At 36.4% G+C, this 22400-nt stretch overlaps 2 protein-coding genes and 1 pseudogene across 2 annotated transcripts; 2 read left to right on the top strand and 1 right to left on the bottom strand.

Moving 5' to 3' along the window:
- Nucleotides 1-962: 962 nt before the first annotated feature.
- LOC141827269 (auxin efflux carrier component 5-like) lies at nucleotides 963-2658 on the top strand. The gene is made up of 5 exons (XM_074714509.1): nucleotides 963-1651; nucleotides 2005-2090; nucleotides 2167-2324; nucleotides 2418-2494; nucleotides 2589-2658. The coding sequence occupies exons 1-5, from the start codon at nucleotides 963-965 to the stop codon at nucleotides 2656-2658; spliced, it is 1080 nt and encodes a 359-aa protein (XP_074570610.1).
- Nucleotides 2659-6794: 4136 nt separating this feature from the next.
- LOC141821800 (abscisic acid receptor PYL4-like) lies at nucleotides 6795-7635 on the bottom strand (annotated as a pseudogene).
- A 469-nt stretch (nucleotides 7636-8104) lies between these two features.
- LOC141821793 (putative V-type proton ATPase subunit H) lies at nucleotides 8105-21680 on the top strand. The gene is made up of 12 exons (XM_074709159.1): nucleotides 8105-8235; nucleotides 10395-10500; nucleotides 11245-11370; nucleotides 13759-13861; nucleotides 13941-14004; nucleotides 15291-15356; nucleotides 15430-15544; nucleotides 15850-16011; nucleotides 19489-19614; nucleotides 19690-19815; nucleotides 20524-20703; nucleotides 21196-21680. The coding sequence occupies exons 2-12, from the start codon at nucleotides 10471-10473 to the stop codon at nucleotides 21442-21444; spliced, it is 1347 nt and encodes a 448-aa protein (XP_074565260.1). The 5' UTR covers nucleotides 8105-8235; nucleotides 10395-10470; the 3' UTR covers nucleotides 21445-21680.
- Nucleotides 21681-22400: the final 720 nt, after the last annotated feature.

Raw genomic sequence — 22400 nt, 5'->3', positions numbered from 1 at the left:
TGAGTTTTTTTCAACTCGAAGCAAGTGATGTAGGTTGACATAGGAGGAGTCAAGTTTCAACAAGTCATAATTTTTGACTCGAGTATCAAAATAAGGTGTAATCGGTTGCTAATTGAAGCTCGTTTAGAGATCTCTATTTGATATATATGGGATGGAACTCATATTAACTCACTTTCTGATCCGTCAGACATCATTTAGTGTCTTTTCGGAGGTTTCAATATTTTTTTTACTATTTATAGTAATTTTTATTTTTAGGATTTGAAAGTATTTTGATTTTTACATGTTAGAATTTTATTTAGGCTCTATTTATATGCCTATTTAATTATTTTTGAATGATTTTTAATTATTAAATAAATTTTGTTTCGACAAAAACTCAAAGATGACAATGGTTTTTTTTTTATTTCTGATTTTCATGCTTATTTTATATACATATATATTTTTAATTTTTCATTTCTAGAATATTATTATTTTTTCCGACGTACAGTCAACGTGTATTTCAAATTCCACGGACTTTTAAAAATAATCAATATAAAATTCGAACTATCGTCGCATGGATTTTATTTTATTCTAGAATCTACTGTGGGAGTCAAAATGGTCCGTTGCAATTCCGATTTGTCATATAAGCCATTCACTCAAGTAACTCTATGCGGCCACTCTATAAGTGTGAATAAAATACTAAGACGATGGGATGCATGTCGGTTGACAAAATGCCTCCATTAATATCAACGATTGCATTGCGATGGATTGGATTGAAAAGATCAAATAGTCGCAGAAAAAGAAAAGATCAAATAGTAAGCCATTCACTCAAGTAATTGACTCCAGGTCACACCTCCTCCCACTAGTAATTCACTGCATGCAGGCCATAACCTCCATCCTCCTAGCTAGCTCCTTCGTTTATATATCCTCGAGTAATTCACTGAACGCATCACAGTGAGTTGCTGGATAACAAAGAGTTGATGAAGATGATAAGCATGGGGAACCTGATCAAAGTGGCGGAGGCGATGCTGCCGCTCTACATGGCGCTGGGGCTCGGCTACGTCTCCTTGCGGTGGTGGCGCCTCATCTTGCCGGAGCAGTGCAAAGCGATCGACCGCCTTGTCTACTCCATCACGCTGCCACTATTCACGCTTCAGTTTACGATGCACATGGACCCCTTTGCCATGAACTACCGCATGATCGCCGCCGACGCTATCTCGAAGGTGCTGGTGGCTGCGCTGCTGGTGGCGTGGGCGAGCTGCAGGTGGTGGCTCGGCCATAGGGACCAGGAAAGGCCGAGTTATTGTTGGGCCATCACCAGCTTCTCGCTGACCCAACTCACCAACTCGCTGGTCGTGGGGGTTCCGCTGGTGACGGCGATGTACGGGCAATGGGCGCAGAAGGTGGTGGTGCAGCTGTCTGTGGTGCAGGCCGTCGTGTGGCTCACGCTGCTGCAGTTTGTGTTCGAGATCCGGAAGGCCGGGTGCGGCCTGTTCTCCGTGGCCTCTCCGCCTGCTGCCAGGGACGTGGAGGGTGGCACCGGGGAGGGGGAGGAGCTGGCGGCGGCTAGGCCGTCGTACTGCTCGTTGATCAAGGTGGTGTTGCTCAATCTCGTGAAGAATCCAAACTCACACGCCTGCATAATCGGCATTACGTGGGCATTCCTGGGCCACAGGTACACATATTTTTTTTACCTTAATTATGTTTGAAAAAAATAATTGTTTTATTTTATAATATATAAATTCATTTTAATTTTTAGAATACTAAAAAAGACTTAATGAAAATGGTTTAGGGGGCATTCCTGGCCCACATGTACACATATTTTTGACTTCTAATTAATCTTTGAAAAAAATAATTATTTTATTTTATAATTTATATTCCTGGCCCACATGAACACATATTTTTGACTTCTAATTAATCTTTTAAAAAATAATTATTTTATTTTATAATTTATAAATTCATTTTAATTTTTAGAATACTGAAAAAGACTTAATGAAAATGGTTAAATTCTTTAATTTGACTAATCAGGTGGCATTTCCCGACTCCGACGTGGATTGAGAATTCTATACTGATCATGTCCAAGGCAGGGCCAGGGATGGCCATGTACTCTATGGGTATTTTTAAATTTGATCATTTTTTTTTAATTTAATTTCATGAGATTATGAATAGAATTAATATTATGAAAAATAGGATTATTCATGGCATCACAAAGGAAGATACTTATATGTGGACTGAGGTCGACAGCACTTGCAATGGTACTAAAGTTCATCGGCGGACCGGTGGCGATGGCCATCGGAGCCTTCTCCGTCGGTCTTCGCGGCGAAGTCCTACATCTAGCGATCATACAAGTAAGTGTATTGATATGCATCTATATATTGATCATAATATTGTGCAAATTAATATTATTCAAGATTGGTTTTAATTACATGTATATATAACAGGCTGCAGTGCCACAATCCATCACTTCTTTTATTTTTGCAAAAAAATATGAGTTGGATGCTGATGTCCTTAGCACTGCGTAAGTCTCCAGCTCGATATTCTTCAGCAAATTCATGTTCCATCAGTTAAAATTTAATTGACATAATCTTCTCCTTAATTAATATATTTTGCAGGGTAACTTTGGGGATGTTGGTCTCTCTGCCTGTTCTTGTGTTATACTCTATGATTCTTGGGGTTTTTTAGTCAACTTCAGAAATGATTCATGAAGATCTCCTTTCTTATTAAAACCTTTTGGAAGAATAATGTAATTGTCCGACTATTGCTGTTGAAAATGTCTTTCTGATGAAAATTTCCGTCTCAAAAATTTGCTTATGAAAGTTCCTTTGCTTCTACTAGAACCAATATCCTTTCCTCAATTTGATATCCTACGACAATATTAAAATTGTTTAATTTATGTATTTAACAAAAAGATAATATATACTATAGAAATTTTATTAACAAAGAAATAAATATAAAAAATAAATTTTATAGGAAAAGGCATATTTAAAAGATGAAAATAAACAATTTTTAAATAAGAAGGAGATGTTAACTTGCTTCAAGAACATTGTACACCATATTAGCTCTATAATGATATGTACTCAAGAAAATATACAGCAGCCAAATGAATCATAACTCATGTAGAAGGTAATTATATACGATAAAAAAAGGAATTTATAAGAGCAGAAATAATTTATTCCGTTTGCCCCAATAGCATATAAATATATACTCTGCCATCCTCATCAGGAATTATCATGCACAATGTATACCTTTTCTATCCCCTTCTTAATTAATAATCTCAAAACCCAACAGGAAAGTTCATATGATAAAGTTGGATTTTATTTTCAATGATCTTATTTGTCTCTTCAAACCTCCCTGCCATGCACTTATTATAGTGCTGAATCCTGAGATCATATATATCTGAATTCTTAGCCATACTAACATACCTCTAGCCTTCCTCGATCAATCTAGCATGACAACATGCACTGAGGACCACTGTGAATGTGATCTCGTTGGATCGAACATGGACTTCAAGCATCATCTCAAAGAATGCCACTGCATTTTTGCCAAGACCACTCATGGCCAATCCACGAATCATTACAGTTCAGGGCATCACATTCCTCTCGGGATTTCTCTCAAACATGCAAGACACTGTCACGTCTCGGGAGACGACCGTCCGAAAAATTTCGGCAACATCTCCCCGTACAATTCGACTTTTCCTGCATATATGCTAACGTAAAGGCCCACACGGCCATTCAACATTACAATACATGAGGTTTAACTACTAAATTATGTGAAATGTGATCCACACGACCACTCACCAATCCATCACATGTAAATCCACATACTAACACGTGTAAATTGAAAAGCATCACCACGAAACAACGATAAACCCTACGAGTCTATGGAACCAGAAATAACGCAGCGGAGTCGTCACAAGATCCAAATCCATACAACTCGAACATATGTGCAAAATACAGATACTTACATAAATTCGAAACCAACAACTCAATACAATCCGACAAAAATATACGACATACTCAACAGACTACTCATGCTGTGAGATGATGGGGCAGACTGACAGACCTCCAAGCTCCAACAATGTCCTTATCTGCTACCTAGGAAGAAAACAAAGAGACTCCCCAGGGTCTGGGTAGTGAGTATACAATACTCAGTGGACATACTAGAATGAAAGTGCACAACATATAGGATAAGACGACAGAATATCAACATAATGAACAAAATCAATATACTATATACTACGTACAACTACAGATATCATACAATACGAACACAATCAAGTGCAACAATCTAGCAAGTGCAACAACCACAACAAATGTAACAATCATAAACGCAGTGCACAACTCCCAATAGATGAATGTGCATATGTCATGCATGATCACTGTCTGCACTCGTCACCCCCAGACACTCACTCAGTGTAATGAACTGGGGCGCACGACAGGATAACTGCACACACTCCAACAACAAACCACTACTAATCAAGTGGAGAGCGAGCAGGATATCGCAGGAGGGTTATCTAGCTAGTCTTCGTTGCACTCAACTTAGCGTAACAATTGCTCTCATTCTTGTACCACTATCATACAGTGTCAAGTGAGGCCAACAACAACAACAATGATCGACACACCTACTTCTATCATGTATATGTCATGATGCTCAACACAATAGGTTAGACCTACATCTAATCAGGCATGGACAATGTCAACTAGAATAATACATCATTCTCAAATAAACAGTAAAATAAAACTGTATGAGACCAAGCAAAGGATCATATCAAGGTCAATCAACGAAAATAGTAATGATAACAATAAGGTAAATGACAACGGAAATGAATCATGCACTATAAATAGAATCTTGTGTTGATCAAGCACAGAAGTACCCACCTGATCTGACGAACGTCGATAGAAGAACTCCCAGAAAATACAAAACTCCATATATATCTGGATCAACAAGTCAAAGTCCTAGAAGTATGAATCAGATGCCTCCATTGCCCATGTTAATTGATGACAACCTTTTTCAGTCCATTCTTCCCCTTGCTAGTCAGGTAAACTTGCAGGCCATTCTTCATTTTTTTTTTCTGGTAACACGCCTTTAAGGGAAGAACCAAGATACTGGTGATTTTTTTTCTGCTTCATGGGTGCTGCTGAAATCTCTGTAACTGAACATTTCTTTGCAGAGCGAAAGTCAAAGTTTGATTGAGCTTCTACTGCAGTGTCCATGTATATCCTTCATCTGATAGGAAGTGTTCAATAAACCAAAATATTGATCACCATAAACGATGCATGACATTGCAAACTGAGCAACCTAAGAAGTTCAAGACAGTGATCTTATTCTCAAATCTTAAAACCCAAAGACGACATCATCAATGCGTGTTGGCTCTTGGTCGATCGATTGTAGAGCTTAATAATTATTTAGCAAATCTTGGTGATGTAGCATTTGCTGTGGAGCAGGGCACCAGGGCATACGCCTCCCTCCCCTGATCGAATTCCAGCAGGCTGAGATAACCACAAATTTGACGAGATTCTAACTTACCGATCAAGATCCATCCGCGTTTCCCCCGTCCGATCCGTCCGACGGTGCGGAACAGGACAAGGTCTATGGCGGTCAGCCTGTCCACGTAGGCTCCGATCATGGTGGACGATGTGGCGATATCCTTCTCGGGCATGCCATCGAAGTGGGCGCGGGAGGAGGAGAGACCTCCGGAGCAAGCGAGGCAGGAGAGCATGGTGCTCTTGGTGACGAGGTTTCAGCGGGGCATCTCGTCGACCAGGTTGTGGGCGGAGTCGGGGGAGGAGGCGACTCCGATGTGGGATGTCGAAGTGGTCCTCGTGAGGAGGGCAGCGGTGGAGGCGAAGCTTGAAGAGGCGGATGGCTTCGCAGGTGGAGGAGGCACGGGGGATCGCGGAGGCGGAGGATGTGACGGCGGAGAGCGGAGAGGGCGCTTTCTTAAAAATTTACAAACTAAAAAAATGGCATATTTATTGAAAATATCTATTTTTTAAAAAATTTTAATTGAAAATTAATTTCGTTTGCTTTCAATTAAATATCTATATATTTTTTTTCAGGAAATATATTTATGGGATAAATAAATGTATCTGAAACTCGTAGGGTCAATTCTGTGAAAAGGTTTCGAAACTGATGGAGAAAAGGAGCAGCAAGGACCACGAGGAGGAGGACGATGATGAACCCTAAATTAGGGTCTGTACGCCTTCGTTTTCATCTCCAACTTGCACCGCAAGTTGCAGTGGAAGGATTATTCAAGGCGAGAAAAGGCTAACGCAGGACAGCAGTCATCGACGCAGACCAATAAAGAATAGCCCAACTTGCCTCTCCTCCTCTATCGGCAAGTTGTGGCTATCACTCATCACCAGGACCAAGTTGCAGAGCCAGCCAGGTGCTGGTTCCTTCGACCCCACAAACCCTACCTTTCATGAATAAAATACAGTGCCAACCAGTAGGAACAGGCTCTCTCCCTTCTCAAAAAGAAAAAAAAAATTGCAACTTTGACTTTCAGAACTCATAAGGTCACACAAATCTGCTCCACTTGAGATTTCTTCTTCTTGCTTTTCTCTGCTTTTGTTCTTTTGGTTGCCTGAGAAGATTGATTTGTTCAAAGGCAGCGGCAACTGGCCCTCTTGTCCACTTGCATGCAGCAATAAATTTAGTTTCTGCCAAGTGGAGGACTGCATGGTAGCTGGCACCTGATGGAACCGGCCCCAATGAGCAAGTAAGCAAGACAAGAAAGATTTTATTGTTCTGTTTTTTGTTCTTCTTTTATTGATTTTGTGTTCTTGAGGAAAAACTGAGAGGATGATCGATCGAGATGATGATAAAGTGGCATGTAATTGATAGTGTTGCTTCACGGGTTGTACAGCTGTTTATCACGATGAGGGAGGGAAGGAAATTAAGTGTAGGAAAACGATGGGATTGCCCTCGAGGCGGTGGCGGTGGCGGTGGCCGCGGCGGCAGCGGGTTTCGGCGGTGCGCGCCAGGGAGTGGAGGTTGCACTTGACGATCGTGTCGAGGAAGACGAGGGTGTCCTCCCTGGTGTTGCCTGGCGGCACGTCGACCACGTAAGTCTCCACGACCACCGTGCCTGGTTCCCCTGGGCCGGCCGCCGGTTCCGATGGGTGGAGCGTGGTGACGGACCGGTAGTTGGTGAGGCGGTGCTCGCCGCCGATCACCCGGAAGCTGAGGACGTGGTGCTCGTCGTCGAGGATCTCGAGCCGCTCGGTGCTGGTGGCCGCCGGGAGCCCCGAGACGAGGCACAGCTCGCGGAGCGTGCCCACGCCGCCGTCGCCGACCACCACGCGGCAGCTCTTCACGAAGTGCTTGTACGCCTGCGGCTCGTCGAAGCGTCGCAGCACCGACCAGACCGCGGCCACCGGCGCCGCCACCTCCTGCACCACCGCCGAGCAGCACTGCCCCGGCCTCGCCGCGTGCTCGTGGTGCTTGGCCACCAGGTCCGGCAGCGCGTGCGCCGTGCACCGCTCGATGGCCGCCGCCACGCCTGCTCCGCCGCCGTCACCGCCTGCGCCCCACGGGATCTGAATCGAGGGGCCGGGGGAGGGAGAAATGCAAGTCATTCGCCCGAGATCGAATGCGACCGAAGGAGAGGAAGGGAGGATTTGAGGCGATCGTCTGCGACGAACGGAGGCAGAGGAAAGCGAAGGAGCGGAGAAAGGTATAAATATCGAGGCGAAGGATGGCGATTTATTAAAAAGACAAAATATATTAAATGCAATTTGTTCAAGTGGGACGGAATCAGTAAAAGACTTTGGTAAATTTCACCAAGTGGCGTTTACAAGAGGGGATTAATATAATCTCAAGTTGATAGCCATGGACAAATATATATTGTACTTGTTATCGATGCAATTTTTGAACAAATCAAAATTTTCCAATTCCACGTGTCTTGCTTTGAATGGTCAAGACAATTATATATCGAAATTGAATATATTATAGAAGAAAAGTGTTCACGGTTAAAGATGTGCTTTGGGTTCGAACCGGATTTAATTTGAGCTCGATTTGGCTGAATCGCAATTGAACCGGAATTAGATTGGTTCGGTTCGATTGCTTACCGGTTAAGGGGAAACCCTAAAAGAGCATTCCCTTGGTTCGTAGCCCGCCGCAGCCCTTTTCTCACCCGACGTCGGAGCGTCCAGGCCACCGTGCCGCTCGCAGCCCTACGATCGCGCCTGCAGCCTGACGAAGACGAGGAGGTCGCCTGTGTGGTGGAGGTTGTGATGGCCGATGAAGACGTGTGAGGTTATAGGACCCTTTCTTGATATGCATCATAACTTGCTATATTAGATATGTTGTTGAGTGTAAGAACAAGAATACCTCAGTAGTAGTATCAATCAAATGCATTTTTTTCTAGTTATCACTTAGGCTGTGAATGACTATTATTGTCATGATTATATCACCTTGCGTCAACTGTTTACTTTTGCTACTACTGTAGTTCATTGGTGTGCTAATTAGGTTTCTTATTGTTCGTAAACGGCGACGAATGGACTATGTGTTGACAACACTTTCACTTATAGAGTGGAAAATTTTTCTTTTATTGAAACAACAAGGATAAAGAGAAATTTAATTGGAAGATAATAAAAATCTAAAGATCTAAACGTTATAAAGATAAATATGCCTACCTGATAATAATAAAATAAAATTCGAAAAAGATCCTAGATAAGACCAAAAAAGCCCATATATTTATTAACTTCTTTTATTGGTTTTGTAGTTGTGTAAGATTCTGATGATGTAATTTGGATTAAATTTCTAAGGGTAGAAAAAATTTGTTATGACCTCAGATAGGTTAGGATGTATTCATTAGGATTAGAAGATTAAGATTCTTTGTGAAACTTTGTATAGATTAATTTTTTTTAAGGTATGACTCTATTTGCATTGGTTATTTATAACCTTAAACTGCATATGCCAAAGGTGCATAAAAAGCATGTCCTTCATCTAACAACTTTGATCATTTGGCAATTAGCTTTGCTACTTTTCACCTTAAAATTTATTGAAGATTGTTTTAAACTTACCTTCCAAAGCAGTTAATTAATAAGCAAGTCAAATCAATAATGAAAATCATCGTGTATGCCCAGTGCCAAAATTGTAGGAAAACCAACCTGAACATTCTTGGTTTACTTGAATTAACATGAAGTTAATGTTAACCATCTATTAGGCATCTAATGGAGAAGACATTTTCTTTATCAAATTATATTGGTTCATGTGTGCACCGAACTGCAGTGCATTTGAAGTGCATATATTCACCTAGACAATTTAAAGTTTGACAGCACTTGAAGAAAATCATCTTTTTATACTATACCATCCAAGACCATCTAAGGCAATCTTAGAAGACTTTCAATTGTATGAAATATCTTTGATTATGTGTTAACAATCATTTTCTAACTTTTGTCTTTGTTATTCATCTTATAGGATGTTATTACTCGTTGTGCAAAAAAACAATGATTTAATAGTTTTACTGTATTGTTCTCATATCTACCACAATTTTAATTTTGCTTCATGATATACAATGATGTAAAGTTTGAAATGTTCATTTTACTGAAAAATGTCAAATATACTTTTCAATTTTTTTTGGTTAACTGTAGGATTAGTCATGTTTGCCAAGATTGGCTGATATTGATATAGATCACCGAAGTTGGATTATTATTGGCAAAGGTTGATCCTATCTTTTCTAATAAATAGATTATATCATAATCTTTGCCATTTTGATCCTTGTAGAGGAATCAATTATCTCACAAAGGTTATTAGAGAAGTTTAAAAACACTTGGGATTTTGAAAAATTACCCAGAAATAAGTTAGATTCCACTAGAAAATAGATGATAACAAATAAAATCAGTCTAAATTGAGAGCTAACACAGATGGAATATTGTAAAATGTGGTTGAATTAGGTGGATTTTGAAATTCAAGGATTTTTCATTTGGGATTTAGGTCCCAATTAAGTTCTATAATATGAAATATTAAATAATAAACTAATTCTTATTGTTAAAGCTAATATAATTTGATTTTATTTAATTTTAATAATAAGTATCTACAATTTTGCTTCAAGTAAAATAAAGTTTATAAAGTTATGCACGTGCAATGGCTATGTAAATAGATATATGGTTATTTGAAGTTTTAAGTACTAAAATTATATCTTCATTTTGTTTTAGTCACATGCCTGTGTCAAATTGTTTAAAGCTAGTCTGAACCACTGTATCCACGGAATCTTATTTGCTGTCACATTGAGAATCAACATCAACACAATGTGAGGTCTCCAACCTCAATTAGTCTCACTTTTTCTCTATAATAAGTTGATCCTAGAACAGGATCATCATGAGTTCTTCTGCAAATTTTCCTACGATTTGGAAATTTGGTTTGCATATTCATCGTATCTTTTAATATTATTTTGATTTTGTTTTTCTTAGGTTTTATGTACATCTGTTATTGCTGGAGTCCAGTTGAAGACACTGTTCTATATTTTGCTGTAATTCATTGTTCATAATGGCTCATGCTGAGCTGACAGCAGAGGAGGTTGGTGACCTGATGTTACTACTCTATATCTCAAAGCTGTTTGTTGGTTACCTAATTTAGTGAAATTCCATTTGAATATAACATGTTTATGATCGTGATTATTCTTATGAAACTTATGAGTAAAAAATCAAAAAGGATTTTTCTTAATTTCAAAAGTGAAGAATTGGTTGAATCATGAGAAATCATAATTATCTCTTTGCGTTAAACATTTCTTTTTCCATAGCTTCATGAATTTATGAATAAAGTAGAGTCTCTAATCTATACCTTTTAATTAACTTTTAGAAGCTTTCTTGGTCTCCCATGATGATGACAATTACAAGCTTCTTAGTCCTTTCATTAGGGAATTCCAAGATATGCTACAAAATGGGATTAGATATTAAAATGTTTAGGTGGCATTTGTTGCACAATGTAGACATTTCTAAAAGTGGCAGCAGAAGCTGATGTACATGTGTTAATAATCCTCTTTATATTGCCTTTACTACCACTATAAAGTAATGACCATGTCTTCTAAAATGTTACTAAATCTAGAAATAATCTGAATCATGAAAAGACTAGATTTTGAATAGGATTTTGCTTCATTTCACTAACTAGAAAAGAACCCCAGTAGTTTAATAAATGTATAACACTAAATTGATTCTCAGAAGGATGATGACAGTGTGATACTTGCTAGTTATTGGGTTGTAGAGCATCTACTGTTACAGAAATCTAATTAACACATTCTTTTCCAACATTATGCATTTGAAGGTTCTCAGGAGAGATATACCATGGGAAACTTACATGTCTACAAAGCTCATCACTGGTACACATCTTCAGTTATTGAGGCGCTATGATAAAAAATCTGAAAGTCAAAAAGCTTCTCTGCTTGATGATGTAAGTACCTGATTATTTTCCTTTTCTTATTCTGTTTGTTAACTCTGGCATTCCACTTTGTTTTCTTTTTGCCTTCATATGCTGACATTTCTTCACACATTTCTGTGTTGCATGTATACTCATATTGCTATTTTCTCTTATATAGTCTTTCATGTGTGGTATTCACTTTTCTATTCTAGATGTTAATGAATCATAACAGGCAATGTATACTGCAAGGGTTTTTACCAAGATTTTATTTTATTTATCCAAGTCATATTAACTCATTCGCCAGCCACATGGTGTTGCAGTATCACAATTTTGTAGTGCTCCATGTGTTGGTCGGTGAGCGAAATAGTAATTCTATCCGTGCCTACTGGTGCAAATCAACACTTCTAAAGATTTATCCTTTCGATAAATTTATTACATAAGTGACTCATGGGTCGCAATAAAGAATAAGTTGTCGACATCTTCACAAGCAAGAACCAAAAATGCCACAATCTAATCCAATTCTCTAATAGGATTTGTTGTTTCTCTCAGAAGATGTCATAAGCTACAACCAGAAGGTGTCATAATTAAATTTTACTTGCTAGTATGATCTTTTATTAGTCTAAAGATTCCTCTTAGATAATTCCAAAAGTGGATCATAGGCCAAAATGTCATCCAAGAGTAACACTTATTCTGCAAGTCGATCATGGGTTGTTATAAATTGACTCTTCAGAAGTTATAATGTGAAGATCCTCAATTTTATTTATCATAGTAGTTTGATTCTAAAGTAGAATGAATAATTTCTCTTGGATAATTTCACATGTTGATCATTGGTTGGAATACCATTCCAGGGTTAAAATATATTCCACAAGGCATGCAGAGGTTAGAATAAATCAAATTGACTCTTAATAAGATATAAGCTGAAAATGTTGCAATTCAATTTCTCTTTAATCTTAATCTCTATTAGCTTAGTGATTTTTTTAGATAATTCCGCACAATGGTCATGACCCAAAATGCGATCTCAGGCTGAAAATATATCCATTAGCTATTTGTAGAATGGTGAAATATAAACAGACCCTTCTTAAGCTACAACCCATCAAATGCAATCTAAAGGTGTCATAACCAAATTGAACTAAATAATCTAAGTCTAGAAATTCCTCTTGGATAATTTCAGAAGTCATTTATAGACCAGAATGTTTGTAGTAATTTGGTATGATGTGTTACAAACCTCTAGGCTGAAATGATACCATGCTTTCTTCTAGTTAGTTTTTAGTTGTTTATTTTAGCTTCATTTTACAAATCTTTTGATTGGAGGCGTCCTAAAGATTTGGGGCAATTACTGATGAATTCTCATCTAGAGCTTGGAAACCACAAATTAATAAAAAAAATTAATTTTAAAGGTGAACATGACATGGTCATAACAAATCCAGTTGTGTATTCTTAATCATCCTGCACTGGCAATTTTTTTGACCTGACGACAATATATTAATACTGAAACAATTTAAAAATAATTGGTATTAATTTAAAGTAATCAAAGATTTGTATAGATTTTTTTAAAAATTTAAGACTTTTAATTAATTAACTCCTCTTTTAAATATGTTTTTTTGCATTTTTGATTAAACTATAACCTTTAACTTATTTAAATTTACCTACGGTTGATTGTATTAGCCTGTATTTGATCAGCACAAACTGTTGGGAGCTGGTTATGTTTAAATATTGTTACATCCCTGTTGACTTGTGGGACATTGATGATAATTTAGTGCACTAGATTATCTTCAGGATTCTGAACCCCTTTCTCAGCATTTATTTTATTAAAAATGTATCTTGTTCCTATTGAAGAGAACAACATACAATTCTCAGCTCACGAAATTACAAATATGTAGTACATAAATTAAGGCTTCTAATTCTGGCATGCATGATGCTATAAAAATGTAATGTCAAATGAGAACATCTTACTTCCATCTAAATGTACATTGGTGCCATGTCATATTTGTTTAAGGTCATTATTTGCTGCTCCTTAGAACATGATAAACATTTAATTAGCATTCTATTTAATCTTGGCTGCTGCCATGGTTGACGCATTTAGCTATTATTCTCCTTGATTTATTATGACACATTACTTTTCTTGACCCTTGCCATCTGATATTATTTCATAACACTAGATCTAGTTGAAATTGATTAAATATCCTTCATGCTTTTTCTGGTTATTTAAACATTTCGAAGTATTCACCTGAGATATTGGGAGTCGACAAGACAAGCTTAATCGATTTTTTTCATAGAAATTAGCTTCAAAAAATTGACAAAAGATTTCTGATATTTATTGGTCTGCTTAGTACTGTGCATTTAAATATTAGTCACCAAGAAAACTCTTTATTGTCTGATTATTTTCAGTACACTGCTCAATTTAAACCTCAATTTTGACAGGATGGACCATCTTATGTACGGGTGTTCACAGATATTTTACGTGATATATCCAAGGAAGAAACAGTGGAATATGTGCTTGCTCTTATTGATGAAATGCTTACTGGTAAGATATGATGAAGTACTAGGGCAAAAGTTTTGTCTCATGTTACTTATCTCAATCTACTTCATGCTGTTATTTGCAGCAAATCCCAAGCGCTCTGGTCTATTTCATAAAACAAGTGAAGACACATACCGACCTTTCTTAAGTTAAGTTATTTTCAACATTCAGGCATCACGTATTATTATCAAGAAGAATAGCAATTCATTTCATCTTTGAGGTCTGACAATTGGAGCTATTATATTCTCGTTGAGTGAATCCTGAGGAATCTTTTTACTGCAGTTGGAACTTTAGTGTGTCTGAATTAACAAGTTTATTTTATGCATTAGGTGTGTCCAAGGATTGAAATCTCGAGCCGTATCGCTTGATACCGAAGAAAAATTTTGTTTTGTCAATCGACCGGCACCGGCGTTCTGGCCGGGATACCGTCCAGTGGCGTTGTGCGATCTCGGCGATGCCTCCGGTCGTGCGTGCCCAGTCGTGATTGCTTTTTTTTTAACTTAGGCTTTAATAATCAACTCCTAGCTATGGTTGGGGATAAATAGACTTAATTAAAGCCTCGTAAAATTATTTTATTATTTTTAAAAAAATATATTTTATTTTTAAATATTTAGATTAAAAAATTTTTTAGTTAATATATTTTATATTTTAAAAATATTGAAACTATATCGGCATCGTATGATATGGTACCGAAATTGTATTGTTCCGACCTGAGATCGAAACCTTGGCATGGTTTGATATTTTAAACCTTGGATGTGTCTTAATTTTAGCAAATTAGCATTGTTGTTTTGGTATCAGTCGTGTCTTTGTTCAGTTGTTGTAGTAGATTTTGTAGTGAAAAATGAAAATTTATATGGTGTGAATTAATTTATCTTGAAAGTTAGTGATATCTTGTGTTTAACTTGATTTTTGAATTTGTATTTATCTATTAGTTTTCTCTAGATATGGTGTTTTGGTTTCATTGGCTTTATTTTTCAGGAAAAAAATTCTTCTCCTAAAACTGAACTCTGTTTTCAAATGCCCATTAGAATTGTTTTACCATGCCTTCAGAGTTTATTTTTTATTTGCAAGATGACCCAGAAGTTTGCAGAATGCTTTTAGCTTTACCTTTCAATTACAGAAGTTTACCTTATCCCCAACCTTGATTAGGGTTTTCTAAAAAATGAAAAGAATCATTTTGCAAGCAAAGGTAAATTCTGGTGGGTCATATTAAAGGGCATTATGCAGCAAAGGATAAAACTTTTAACGTACAACGAATTATTTTATTTTTTAATGTCACTGACATGCAGATTTTATTTTCTTTCCCTGAAATTATTCCTGTTTTCTGTGATCCTCTTTTAATTACAGGCTTGTTACCTTTTTTCCTTACATAGTATAGAGATGTTTATGATATTTATATTTATCCTATTAACAAATCACATGTCCAAATTTTCAGATGGCTTCATGAAGGAAATTGGTTCATACAAGAGAGGAGCTGTAAAATATTGACTCTAATAGTGAGGTACTTAAATCATCAAATGGCACATTCATTTTTTATAGTTTAATTCAATGAAATTTATAGTTTCTCTTTGCAGCGTTCGACAAAAAGCTCGTGATGTCTTCACTATAAATGGAGAAACTTCACAGTCAGGAAGCAACTCAACTATAGATGATGTTCTAGAAGGACTACTTAATTGGCTTTGTTTTCAGGTTAAAATCTTTGTGCTTAATGCAGTTTCTCAGCGTACGACTTTCTATCAGTTTTTTTTTTAAAACTCTACAAGGTACAACTAACAAATTTTACTTCATATATAATAATTGTGATATTTAGTGATACTTGAGCTGATTTTACAGCTAGGTAAATTTTCAATATTGGAGCGTGTATTGATTACAACTAGAAAATACTACTCAAAGTGCTTTCCAAATTAATCTACTCGAAGTACAACTAAGATAACCCACTAAGATAAACTTCACTAATATGTTGTTTTTTCTAACTGAAAGTGTTTGATTTTCAGCTGAATAACCCATCTCATCCTTCGTGTTCTTTACCTTTGGCCATAAATTGCCTGTCAAATTTGCTAAGAGAACCCTCTGTAAGGATTTCATTTGTTCAAGCAGATGGTATTAAACTGCTAATTCCGTTGATTTCACCAGCATCAACTCAGCAGTCCATCCAGGTAATGCAATTCTAATTTTTTATATGATTGGGTTTAGATTCCTGCAGATGTGATTATAGATTTGAACTTGCAGAATTCTTTGATGCTTTTTTGATATTTGGTAACCATGTAATTTCTTTGGTTAATACTTCTAATATCAGCCTTTATGGGTTAAATCAAGTAGTAGGTTTGATCATATATTTCATACATTAGTAATTTCGTGTCACCTTTTATATCCTTGGAACATGTTTAATGGCACATATATGGTTCATGCAAAAGTGTAGTGTCAGTGCAATGGAAATGAGAACCAGAGAGATGGCTGCAGTTTAGAATGGTCATGTTGATGTTGTATTTTTATGTGGTCATTGATGAGAAACCAGCCACCAAAAATCTGAAAATAGGCTGTAGCTCTCTTTTCATGAAACATGAATTCTTTACAACTCTCTTCTATATGAATGAATTTACATGTTTGTCCTTGTACAGATCAGTATCATCACAAGTCACCCAAGAACTCACCTAGGAACCCACATTATGTGCTTAAAATCTCAGTCTCCTACTAATACCATTGATCTCTTAGGTGCACTACTGGTAGCATACAACACCTGTTGACACATAGGTATCTATGCATCGGCTGTGAAGTGCACCTATAACTTCTGTTTTATTCCCAATGTCTCTTTGACCTAAAATATAATAGAAAAAGATATTAATTAGTTATAAGTTTAGAGTTGAGTAAAGAAAACAAAGAATGAAAGGAATGAAACTAGTACACGTTTTCATCTTTCATTAGCTTTTATGATAGTTTGATATTATGTTTGATTTTAATTAAGCCTAGTTTTTTGTTTTGTTTTTGTCAAAGCTTTCAAATTGCAGTGAGCTAAGTGTTGGTAGGTTGACCCTTACCCATCAATTCGGGGTTAAAAACCTTAAGAAAAGCTGTCAATGCCATAGTTTTCGTATCCACTTTCGGATTGTCCCAAGGTACATAATGCTGCTAGTAACCTGTATTGAATGTTATAGGCACCATTGAGTCTACTACTAATGGAGAAGCTAGGTCAAAAAACATTTATATTGCCACAATTGTTCCCATTTATCATTTCTACACTTTCTGATGGGATGTGGAGGAAGTGTCAAAGAATGGAAATTAGCTAGAAATTGATTGATCAATGAAGAAAAAAGCTTACATGATCTTCTACCTGTCCCTTGTTGCAATTGAGTTGATTGAAGAAGCAAGAACCTGTCCAGATACTGCATGTGTCTTACTCATATTGAATTATTATGTATTACTTGAGATTTATGAATTATGAGTTCTCTTTGTTGGAAAATTGATTTTGAACCAATTAGTGTGTGAATGAGAAATCACATGAATTGGTGACATGGCTTAATCTGAATCGTCGGATTAAGATGGACAAACCAGATTCATCCAAATGAGAGGGCATAGGTGCCTCTTTGGATGGCTCAATCTCAACCATTGAATTCAAAATGGAAGACTTAGATGCATCCTAACGAAGAGACAAAGTACTCTTTCAAATGGAACACAAATGAAGGGGCATTGTGTTCTTTCATGAATGGACATTGTGTTCCTTGGGAAGTGATGCGATTTAGATCATCCAATTCAATTTGGATGGATGAGATTTGATTGAACCAAGAGGTTCTTTTACCCCTTCACAAAGTATAAATAAGATCTCTCACATTCTCATTTCATTCAATTCAAAGCAAAGCAAACATTGCATTACATACTTGCATTTAGAGAGTTCGAGAAGCTTCTTCGGTTTGGAGATCTTGCGATTTGCAATATTGCTATCGCATGATAAAGTCGTATCTTGGGAGACAATTGTCGGATTCCATTAGCACCTTGTGTGGGGCAAATTCGTCTCAAAGAGATAGAGTCCAACTCTAGTCTCGACTTCGCCTAAGCGATGTTATACCGTCATTAGGGGGAGTATTCTGTTAAAACTGAACCGAACCGAACCAATTGAAATCGAACCGAATCAAATTTTTTTGAACTAACTGAACCGATCGAATTTTCAAATAAAAATCAAACAAACCGAACCGATAAAATATCGGTTAATTCAGTTTTCGATGAAATTAATCGAAATAATCGAATTTTTAAATATTATGGGAGATTTATCAATTAATTAGGGATTCATAAATTCACTTACTTAGAAATTTATAAATTATTTTTTATTTTGATTAATTCGGTTTAACCGAATAAGAAATTTTAAAATCGAAACCGAATCAAATTAACCAATTTTTTTAGAAAAAAACTGAATTTCTGAAATAACCGAATCGAGTTTTTAAATTTGGTCGGTTCGATCGGTTTGTTCGGTTTAATCAAATTTTTGCTTACCCTTAACTGTCATTTTGTCTGCGCTTAAATTGCATCACCACTAGGTCCAACACTCCTTAGATGGGTTCACATGCTTGTTGCAATTTGGTGCTGGATGAACACAAGCTAATCTGCGAATTCTCTTAGTATTTGGGAGCTAGATAGGTTGCCCTTACTGTCAAACGACCAAGATTGCTTGTCTGAATTTGGGAAATTTTAACTCATTATTCTCTCCATTGCAAAGGACTAGATTCCCCAAGGCTTTTATTTTTGATTGATGTATTTCAGAAACCATTTTAATCTGGGTTTTGGTAGATTTGAAAGTATCCTTGCACATCAAATTATCAAAATTCAAATGGACAATGTAAAGTTGCCCAACTCTTAGATTGGTCGAGCTTTAAGGAGCTCAATTCCATTTGCGCCATCGCCATATGGAGCTCAATTCCATATGTAGTGGCCAAAAATTTAATACCCTTTAATTTTGGGCTCTGCTTTCCAATAGATATTTTTTAAAATAATGTTTTTTAATTGGGCAACACAAGTGTATATAAATTATTGAGTTACTCTCAAAATTGAATAGCTACACATTATTTAAATTAAATGAAGGATCAGGTTCATGTAGTTGATTCCAAATACCTTGGACACCTGCCTTAATATATATGTTTTATTTGGATATTTTGGATAACTAATAAATTTCTCAAGCTTGTCTAAGGACTCAACTCCATATTCATTCGCCTGTGAATTTTCATCGTATGTTGTTATGCTTTACTCTCTGATAATTTGTCAATAATACAAATTATTTAGTCAATTAATCAAAGAAATATGTAAATATTAATAGACTTTTAGGCTGGCTACTCCACTAAATTTGTGAATATTCCCACCCTTTACTTCACATGCGCTCCTTGTTATGTTATTAAACATTTCTGATCTGGACTTGATCATTTTTTGAGATTCTATTTTGTTCTATGCATTTGTACTGGCATTTAGAATGAGGTGCTTTATGTGGCCAAGATCTTTAGGCAAACTTGAATCTTAACACCTAGTGCACATGCTGTTAATAATGCTGGTAATAATAACATTGTTATAATTAAATGGACATATACATGCTTAAGAATGGCACACTAAACCTTGACACTGCTTTTGGCGAACACTGAATCTGATATTTTTTTCAGCTTCTTTATGAAACTTGCCTTTGCATTTGGCTCTTGTCATACTATGATGGAGCAGTTGACTACTTGGCTACTACTAGGGTTATGCCAAGGCTAGTTGAAGTTGTAAAAGGTTCAACAAAAGAAAAGGTTTGATTTTGTGACTGCCTCCATTTTTCTAAATGTAGTAGGGATATGATGAATCTCAAAGTGTGTATTTTGCAGGTTGTGAGGGTTATTGTTTTGACATTGCGCAATTTGCTACCCAAGGCAGCATGTGGAGCACAGATGATTGATGTTGGATTACCACAGATTGTTCAGTCTCTAAAAGCTCAGGCATGGAGTGATGAGGTTATATCTCATCTCTTTCATGCTTTGTGATGCATATTAGTTTTAAAATCATAATCAGATAGAAATCATATACATGAGTGTAATATTCTATAATTGTTAAAACACTTGAATCTTTACTATCCTAAACTCCAGAAGGTATATGTTAGAAAATATCTTGGATTTAGGTTTAACATGAACCAAACTATTCATTGGTATTGTTACTCCAGATTGTGAGATAAATACTGATTTTTAAGATTGAAAGGCTACTCTGGATATAGAGGATCTTGTGTTGTAAATGAATAAAGCCTTGGCATAGACACAGTGAAATCACTATGGGCATTTGTATGATAGTCATTCTAAGAGAAATATATGGGTAATGGAATGATGTTAGTCCTATCATTGTGCTAACAGTTTTTTTGGAGAAAATGGCTCAGCACTTGTCAACATACGACAGAATGCCATTGTCATCATTGACCTCTATATTTGTTGCCACGAAAACTGTGTTTTTTCCTTTGCATATTTTGAAAATACAAATTACCTATTTGAAGTCAATGCTTTCTTTTCAAATTATTTATCACATATTTACATTTTACTAAAGCAATTTCAAACGGAACAAGATATTAAATTCACCATGTAATCGCTCTTCAGCCTTATGCTATTTATTCTTGTGCCTATTTAGTCATGTGTTTTTATATTTGCTTCTTTTAACCATTCACTTTTTCCATCTAGGATTTATTTGATGTGCTGAATCAACTGGAAGATGGACTTCAAGTTCACATAAAAAATTTGAGTTCCTTTGACAAGTACAAGCAGGAAGTTCTTTTGGGTCATCTTGACTGGTATCCTGTGCACAAGGATCCAGGGTTCTGGAAAGAGAATATCACAAATTTTGAAGAAAATGATTTCCAGGTTTTTTTTTTGTTTATGTGCTTTCATGCAAAATCTCATGCAGGACCATTGGTTTATGTGATTAAGTAATATTATTCTTTCATTGTGATTATATTCCGGGAACAAACTTGATGAAGAATGCTTGTCACAGTTGCATAGGAATATGTAGGCTGTAGCTACATGGTGATATTGTTTTGATTTGGTAGTACTTGTAAATTAAAAAGGTGGCATGAGTTTATGTTCGAATCTTCTACTATACAGTGCCTGCTACCTCATTCATCTCCACCAGGGGTTTCTAGCTTGTTTTTTTTTCCACAGATAAAAAATTCACTCCACAAATAACAATGTACAAAAAATGGTTTCATCACTCTGAATTAGGCCATCGTGTAATTGTCAGGTGATGTGTGAGATTAATTTCTAATAAGTTGTGAAATTGCACCATCTTTATTAATGGACATGAAGATGGGGAAAATGGTGGCCTGCATTTAACTAACTCCAGAATGTTTTGTGCAGATTCTGCGTGTTCTGATCACAATTCTTGACACTTCGACTGATCCTAGGGCTCTTGCTGTTGCATGCTATGATCTTTCTCAGTTTATCCAGTATCATCCTGCTGGAAGAATCATCGTCTCAGACCTGAAGGCCAAGGACAGGGTGATGAAGCTCATGAATCATGAAAATGCTGAGGTGACGAAGAATGCCCTTCTATGCATCCAAAGGCTTTTCCTTGGGGCTAAGTATGCTAGCTTTTTACAGTCTTAAGCTAGTGTTCCTTGAGTTGACATTGGGATCCTTGGCTTGGCTTGTATCTCCCGGAGTCAAGGTGATTTCTTGATAAATCTGCGGTGCTCTACTCTTGTCAGAGCGGTGTCTTATAAAAAAAAGCATTTTTTGGTTGTTTCTTGTAATAAATTGTAAACTCAATTTATATGATCGGGTAACGTTTAACTCGATGAGGATACCTGAAATAAACCACCAGTATAATAATATTGTGTTCATTGTTTCGAGTTGACTGTTGATTTTTGATCTTTCCATTCAGAAACACTGAACCCTCTTCTACTGTGGTCTACTCTACGCTTGGGTCTGCTGAAGGAAAGATATATGAATTCTCATAGATGAAAGTCAAAAAAAAACGAAAATAAACGAAAAATGGGGTTAAGTTTGGAATATTTTGTGATGGTTAGTCGCATTGAAGTTTAGAGAAAGAATGGCTTACAGATAAATAAAGGTTTGTCTAAACCATTGGAACGATGAAACTGCATTGACTACCAATTTAAGTTAATGAGTCTTTAATTAAATTGAGTGTAGACCATAAAAGACATTAAACAAGTTAAAGCAATGATGTTATGCAAGTTTGGTTGCCTACCCATTTAATTAGGCAGATGATTAATAGGTTTGTGTAGCCAACAGTCTCGAAAATCAACGGGGCATCAAAGAAACATGAAGAGGATCGCGATCTGTCATGGAAAGTAAGCATGCGATGAATAGTGGGGGAGGTGGCTTCACCAAATTTGGATTGTGCTGACAGTTGGCTTCAGCTCAGCAGATCTTCTAGTTAGGAATGAATACCTTGTAGGATTTGAGGAACACAGTCAACTATCTTTTTTTTGTCCTTTTAGTACAATTTAATCTTAATTTAAATCACTTTTAATATTATTATAATAATTATGATCATAATTATTATAATTATGATCACTTTATTATTAATTTAGTAAAAA

The sequence above is a fragment of the Curcuma longa genome, chromosome 1 (genome assembly GCF_044706935.1).
Source record: "Curcuma longa cultivar G26 ecotype Majalengka, Jawa Barat chromosome 1, ITB_CL_G26_1.1, whole genome shotgun sequence".
Classification (NCBI taxonomy): domain Eukaryota; kingdom Viridiplantae; phylum Streptophyta; class Magnoliopsida; order Zingiberales; family Zingiberaceae; genus Curcuma; species Curcuma longa.
The sequence above is the reverse complement of the archived record's forward strand: the minus strand, read 5'-3'. Positions and strand labels throughout refer to the sequence as shown.

Coding starts and splice junctions, on each gene's coding strand:
- LOC141827269 (XM_074714509.1), top strand. CDS start 963: ATGATAAGCATGGGGAACCTGATCAAAGTGGCGGAGGCGATGCTGCCG. Junction 2,091..2,166: donor GATGGCCATGTACTCTATGG/GTATTTTTAAAT, acceptor TATGAAAAATAG/GATTATTCATGGCATCACAA. Junction 2,325..2,417: donor TACATCTAGCGATCATACAA/GTAAGTGTATTG, acceptor TATATATAACAG/GCTGCAGTGCCACAATCCAT.
- LOC141821793 (XM_074709159.1), top strand. CDS start 10,471: ATGGCTCATGCTGAGCTGACAGCAGAGGAG. Junction 10,501..11,244: donor CTGAGCTGACAGCAGAGGAG/GTTGGTGACCTG, acceptor ATGCATTTGAAG/GTTCTCAGGAGAGATATACC. Junction 11,371..13,758: donor AAGCTTCTCTGCTTGATGAT/GTAAGTACCTGA, acceptor CAATTTTGACAG/GATGGACCATCTTATGTACG.